Genomic DNA, 6,680 nt, shown 5'->3' on the forward strand with positions numbered 1-6,680 from the left:
TATATTTTATGTTTAATCGCAAATTCGGTCGTTGATTTACTTTTTCAAATTAACTGTTATAGATTGTCGAGTTGGAAGATTTCTTACATTCTCATTTAATTACATATTGTCAAGTTTGAAACTTTTTTTTTTGTATATATTTGGAGATGTAATTATATATTGGTGTTCTATTAGTAAATTATAGTTGCTGTTCTCTTTAAATCAGGTGGAAATAATAACGATTCACAAAGGAGTTTATGAATATTTTTCATTCAAAATAACGATTTAGTGTGCTTGACATTCTTATGGATTATTTTCTCGTCAATACTTAAGACACCATCAGATATGAAGAGTGTTTGACATGCGTCACCAATTCTTTTTTTTCAAACATGCACTATGGGTTTATATGAGGATAATATTACTTGATAGTTCAATTGGAGATGACCTTCCTCACGTGCTCTTCAAACAAAAAGAAGAGATTTTCGTTTAACATTCATTCAAGTGTGCAACGAAATAGCTGTGTTTATTATTGAATTGCCTACATTCTTATTTTTATTTTGAATCATTATAACATTTGTGAAGCATCAACATAATTAAACTCAAATTCACACGGACCAATGACATTTTGATGCCTAAATTCTTATTATTTGAGAAACTGCAAAAAATACCGTTAAAAAATACTCCTACAATATAAAGTCCAGAGTTTTTAAGAATATTATTAAATGTGAATTTCTAACCATTATTAAGCTATTTGATTTTTTTTTTCTAAAACGTAATCATGCAAATTTCAACATGACCAGCATTTAATTTATTGTGATTCGGACTACAAATAGTTCTTTAGGTGTCATATGTTGATCAACTGCATTACTTCTATTTTCTGTTATCTATCTCCAGAGTTATGTTTATTTTCATATTAAAATGGGGCTTGTTATTGCAACAGATGGAAGCCTTTTTATAACCAGAATATTTTAAAATTAAAATTACCGGCAATACCAAAGCCACCTTAGTCACTGCAAGTAAAAATGAATAAAGAACTTTGAAGACAGTTTCTATATCTATATTGAAACCAAGCATCTCACACAAGTTAACAACATATTTAAAAAATGGACTATCACAGAGTTAATATAAAAATAATAATGATACAATTCAATAATAGGAGAAACCATGAAGAGCTAACGGCACAAAATTTCCTGGAGCAATCTGTTCTATTAACACTTTGTAATACTCTATAGACACTCGTAGCCATATCTAGAGATAGCCGTAATATAACTAGCATTGAAAAAATACAACACACTAAGAACACTAACACACCCTTGTTTTCTAAAGATGCTTGCTTCCTGCGGACTTCATTAACCTCGGACCTGATTTATTAAGAAAAAAAAATCAGATCCCAAAGAACTAAATAATTATTAGCATCATCCATTAGGAAAAGAAAATAATGTTCAAGCTTTGATAACCAAGCATCAACCACAAAGCAGAGGGCAAAGGTTCAGAAACAGTAAATAATATCAACTATCTTCATAGTATTTTCGTCCGATGGCTGACAATATTTTTATTCCCATGAACAAGGTTTTCAAAGTCTCCGTAGGTACTGTAGAGTAAACCTATGAGTCTTTTACAAATATTTGATGTAGTATAAAATGTTCATGAGCCCATTTGGTTCGTCATTATTAAATGGCACTTTTCATGATAAATATACAGAGCATCAAACAGTGGAATTGCATCTAATAAGAGAAGAAATGAAATGAAATTAACAACTAGCAGTAGCCCTGACTATAAAACAATCTTTTATTGCTTTGATTTTATTTGCTAAAACTGATTCTTTAACCAATTTTCATCCTATAAAAATGAAAGTAGATAGTAGAATGCGGGGGTAAAACATAAAGCTCTGGTAGTCTTGAATAAGTATCATGGTTAGCCATCGCCATGGCATGTGGCATGCCTTGGGATAGACAATGGACCCTCCCTAAACTTCCTTTCAGCAAGAAAACAAAAAACAACAACCGGTTTCTGAAAACTGGATTAGTCATTGATCTTGAAACAAAAGGCTTGATCAAATGTCAAATTGTGGTTGAACTGAAATTGTATTTATATAAATTTCTACAAATTAATATTATATTTTAGATATAGTATAGACTATAGATAATTAAATAAACCAAAAAATATGAAAATTTAAACATCTAAAAGTATATACGTAAAGTAGCAAACACAAGTCAAAATAAAAATGCCATTAAGTAGCAAGCCATATAATTCTAAAATTTTATTCTACATAGCAAACTACTGATAGAAAGATTTAAGATTTTATCTTTTTCTTCTTTATCACAACTGTAATTTTACTGAGTATTTAGCACTGCTATAAACTTCTTCTCTTGGTTGTCATAGATGTTCAACTACTCTACTGTTTTAAAGATACTCTCAAAGTGAACCAGTTACTAGATCTGAACTAGCTCTTACGCTCATATAGTGACAAATTACAGAAAGCTTGTGATGTAAACTCTCACCTCAAAACAGCATTGTCCCTGAGTAGATGACCAAACTGCATGGAAATATGGGACTTCCAAGATTTGAGATCACTTCCATCTTTTGTCTGCAAGGGCAACAGATCATTTGCAAAATGAATAAAATATAGAATAATAATGGTTTCTATATAATTAAATACAATTAATGCCAACAATATCCAGGATAGATTTAACATACTATAGCATCTTGCTGGTCAACGAGATTCCTAATGTCTTCTTTGATATTCTGTATAAGTATATCTTTTCCTCCAATGTCTTTGCTGTACTCTTTGAAAATATTGACATATCTAGTATTTAAGTCCTCCATATACCGCTCCAAAACAAACAAATTTAAGTCTAGAGTACGAACTTTCTGCATCAGAATCTTGAGAACAGTATCCCCAGGCATCCTGCCAACTTGTTGACGGATTTCTTCCACTGGATCAGGAACGTTACTATTTAGTTTCTCATGATTTGCAGAAGAGATATCTGAAGCAGGATAAGAATTGATCCCTCCAAAAGTATTTTGATGAGCATCTTCACTCTCAGGAGGATTAGGATGGGGTGATACTGTCATTTTATCAGCATTACCGTCTCCAGGTGCCAATAGATTATCTTGAGTATGTATCAAATCCTCCAGCATCCTCTCAACAGCATCCACACCATAAACTTCAACTACGCTTAGTGTGCAATAAAATTCAGAACCATAGTGACTTTGAAGATTCAACTTTAGGTATCTCACCCATTTAGGCTGCTGAAGAACAAACCTCTGAGCATGCCTCACATTTGAGGCAGTGAAATTCCCAAGGAAAACCCAAACATCTGTTGGAAAGCTCAGACTTCCGAGAAGTTCAAAAGCTTTTAAGTTGGAAGAATGGTGCTCAAAATTAGCTATTTCTATTGTATCTACCAAGGTTTCTTCAGAAAGTTCTATGATGACGAATTTGTCTTCGGCGGAACATGGATTGCGAAGATACTTATCTTTGTCTCTGCTTAAGATATTAGAGGCGCCTTTGGCTTCTTTGTTAGAACCTAATAATTTTGCTCCCATGGAGGCTGAAGCATAATTGTATTCTGCACCACCAGGCTCCACTCTATGCATAACACTTCCAGAGGAACCAGAAGTGCCAGACTTAATTTTAGAACTAATTGCCCTGCTCTTGAATTCATCAAGACCGAGAGGCACAGCCCAAGGTAAGTGATCAGACATTTGAGCATCCACTACAGTGGGAGTATCACAATCTTCCTTATAATTTGGGAGAATGTAATCATGAGTTTCTTTGAGCAAACATTTATTAGCAGAATTAGAGGTTTTACACTGTCGGTGCTTATCTTCCTTCCAATTTGACAATCGAACTTCAGATCCATAGATGATAAAGTGAGACTAATAAGAATATTGTTTTGATTATTGAAAAGCAAGACCATAATTTCTATTTATTTACCTGAGGGTGTAGGAGTGTAACCATGAGCGCGACTGAAGAGGAAGATTAGAGGCCATAAAACAAAAAGCAACGAGAGAGAGAGTTGAGTTTTAGCTCTTCTTCTTTGTAGAAGAGCTTCACGTGATCTCTGCATTGCACATCACTGCTTTTCCTTTCAAGAATCGATGGATCTGTGTGTGTTGTTTACAAACCAAAATTCAGAAAGATACCATTACTAGTCAAAACACGGAAGGACAAAATCCCTCATATGACAGGTTCCTTCAAAATTATTTTAAGGAAAAAAGTAACTTATTTCTGCAATTGTTTTTATGTGATAAATAGACAACGGTAACACGTTCTTTTTTATAAAAAACGATGCGAACACATCAGTGTGAAAATATATTTTTGTTATATTCTTTGAAGTTTAAATATATTTTTTATCTATGATATATACTTAATTTTTGTATTTGATCACCGATAAATTTATTCTTTGAATCAGCTTATAATATTTGAAGATTTTATTTTATATATTTGTCGTCAGTTAAGTAAGTGATAACGTGTCTGTTAAATATTTCATGACATGATTTTGACAGCTCAAAATCAGTCATAATTTGTTTCAAAATCAAATTTAAAATTTTTAACGGTAAAAAACCCTAGAATCAATCAAAGTAAAAAAAAAAATCTCATAGTGACCCAAATGAATTACTCAAATTGAAATGGAGGAATTTGTATCCTTCTTTTTCTCTTCCTCCTTCATTTTGCTACGGTACAACCCGACAACACTAGCAACCAAATCGAATCATATTACAACAAGTTCAGCCCTTCCATGGCGATCATAATCGTGATCCTCATTTTCGCCCAGTTTCTAATGGGTTTCTTCTCCATTTACATCCGCCACTGCTCTGACTCTCCCTCCACCAACATCCACAACCACCCCGGATCCTCCAAGAGGTCACGGCGTAGCTCTCGCAAGCTCGACCAGACAGTGATCGACACGTTCTCAATGTAAGCGCAAAGCAAAAGCTCTCATTGTTATCAATAAGTATTTGTTATTATTGTTAAAATTATTTAATTTTTTTTCGGAACGTCCTAAATTGAAGTTATCATCCCATGGAAGGAAGGTTCAAAAATTTGGGAGGTCTACTGTAGAGATTGAAGTGTTAGTTGTTGCCACAAGATTAAGTTCTTTGATCGCATGTTCATTGGACACTAGCGATCGGGGACTTATATCGGCTTTTGTAGAGAGGTGGCATAAGGAAACTAACAGTTTCCATCTTCCTGTAGGAGAGGTGCCTATCACCTTCGATGGTTTTTGTCAGCATAATGTACACACTTAAACTCACCAATAATCTGATTTAAAGCATATCTTATATCATGCCAAGTAGTCTCTTGTATAAGGTAACTTTAAAAACATGTTCAACCACATGTGTACTTGTCTTAAAAGATGTCTTAATTTCAATGTGTTGCAGTGTGATCATGTTATTCATGGTTTCTCAAACACTACATAAGTCTCTGAGGCTATTTTGTAGTAGTCTTTTTAAAGCCTAATGAACAAATTCAATCCTGCATATGAAATACACAAAAATAATAAACAAATACAAATATTTTTATCCATTAAGTCCTAAACCCTAATAAAAAAAATGACAATTTTCATACCTGTTTGTTGTTGCGTTTCCTAAGTTCATCACCTTATTCGTTTAGGCTTTAACAATTTTTTTTTTTGTGAGGAATTATCCATAGTTAATTAACATAGTCAACAAATATTGGTCATGGTGAACAAGCAATTTCAAACTTCTTAAGACAACCATCGAACTGATCCTTAGAAGAACAATTAACCAAACTCCCTCAGGCATCCATCATATAATTCCATGCATTTTTTTGACCAACCAGGGATTTACATTTTGCCTTGACATTCTTGTCAATGTGAAACCTACACAACAAGTTGATACACTCAGGAAATACAGTTTTCACTACATTTATCAATTTTAGGCCTCTATCGGTAACAATAACTCCTGGGAGGACATCAAGTCTTAGAAAAAGACCTTGAAACTGTTCTAGAGTCCAAACCATATTATTTAGACATTCTCCTTCCAAATAGACAAAACCAGTCAAGAATGTCATCCTCGTTGGTGTCACACCAATATAGTCAAGTAACGGGAGATTGTACCTGTTTGTTTTGTAGGTACTATCTATCAAAAATATCAAATTATAGGCATTGCATAACTTTATTGTATCAAGATGACACCAGGAGATATCACGCACAACATCTTCATCATTTAATCTATGTCAATGAATATGTTGATTTCATTCAAGAAGCTTCATTAGTTGTTGCATTTCAGTATCATTGCCTCCTATGGAAAAACGGTATGCACTTCTTGCATTATATATTTGTTTGATTGTTGTATAACTATTGGTATTGTGTTCTTTCAACATTAGCAGAATATTTTTTGGTTTCATCATTGACTTTGTCATATCAACAATAATTATCTATTCATCCTTAGTCAATCAACCAACGTATGAATGTCCAACTAATGACTTTGTCATTTCATGATTGTGATTCAGACACATTAACTTCACCATCCATCATTGGCTTCCAACCACTGGTTTTCCACGAAGTTTAAAGAGACACCCACATTTTCTACCACTAGTATCTCTTCTTACAAAATTTTTCTTCCTAGACCTATACTGACCACTCCTTTCACTACCAATTAAGACAAATGAAGTCATTCCTCTCATACCAGCGTTTGTGTCTAACCTCATAATCACTACCACAAATACAATT

The 6,680-nt window shown here is 33.4% G+C and overlaps 1 protein-coding gene across 1 annotated transcript; it reads right to left on the reverse strand.

Moving 5' to 3' along the window:
- Positions 1 to 1,014: 1,014 nt before the first annotated feature.
- LOC114425385 (SUN domain-containing protein 3-like) lies at positions 1,015 to 4,200 on the reverse strand. The gene is made up of 4 exons (XM_028392302.1): positions 3,920 to 4,200; positions 2,677 to 3,833; positions 2,481 to 2,566; positions 1,015 to 1,340 (listed from the first exon to the last, which is right to left on the reverse strand). The coding sequence occupies exons 1-4, from the start codon at positions 4,050 to 4,052 to the stop codon at positions 1,091 to 1,093; spliced, it is 1,626 nt and encodes a 541-aa protein (XP_028248103.1). The 5' UTR covers positions 4,053 to 4,200; the 3' UTR covers positions 1,015 to 1,090.
- Between the last annotated feature and the right edge of the window lie 2,480 nt (positions 4,201 to 6,680).

This window comes from Glycine soja, chromosome 9, assembly GCF_004193775.1.
Source record: "Glycine soja cultivar W05 chromosome 9, ASM419377v2, whole genome shotgun sequence".
NCBI classification, from domain to species: Eukaryota; Viridiplantae; Streptophyta; class Magnoliopsida; order Fabales; family Fabaceae; genus Glycine; species Glycine soja.

Bases quoted from the DNA above. Each gene is read 5' to 3' on its own strand.
- LOC114425385 (XM_028392302.1), bottom strand. From the start codon at position 4,052: ATGCAGAGATCACGTGAAGCTCTTCTACAAAGAAGAAGAGCTAAAACT. The intron at 3,834-3,919 runs GTAAATAAATAG...ATGGATCTGAAG, and splicing joins TTACACTCCTACACCCTCAG to TTCGATTGTCAAATTGGAAG. The intron at 1,341-2,480 runs GTGAGAGTTTAC...TTAATAAATCAG, and splicing joins AGGGACAATGCTGTTTTGAG to GTCCGAGGTTAATGAAGTCC.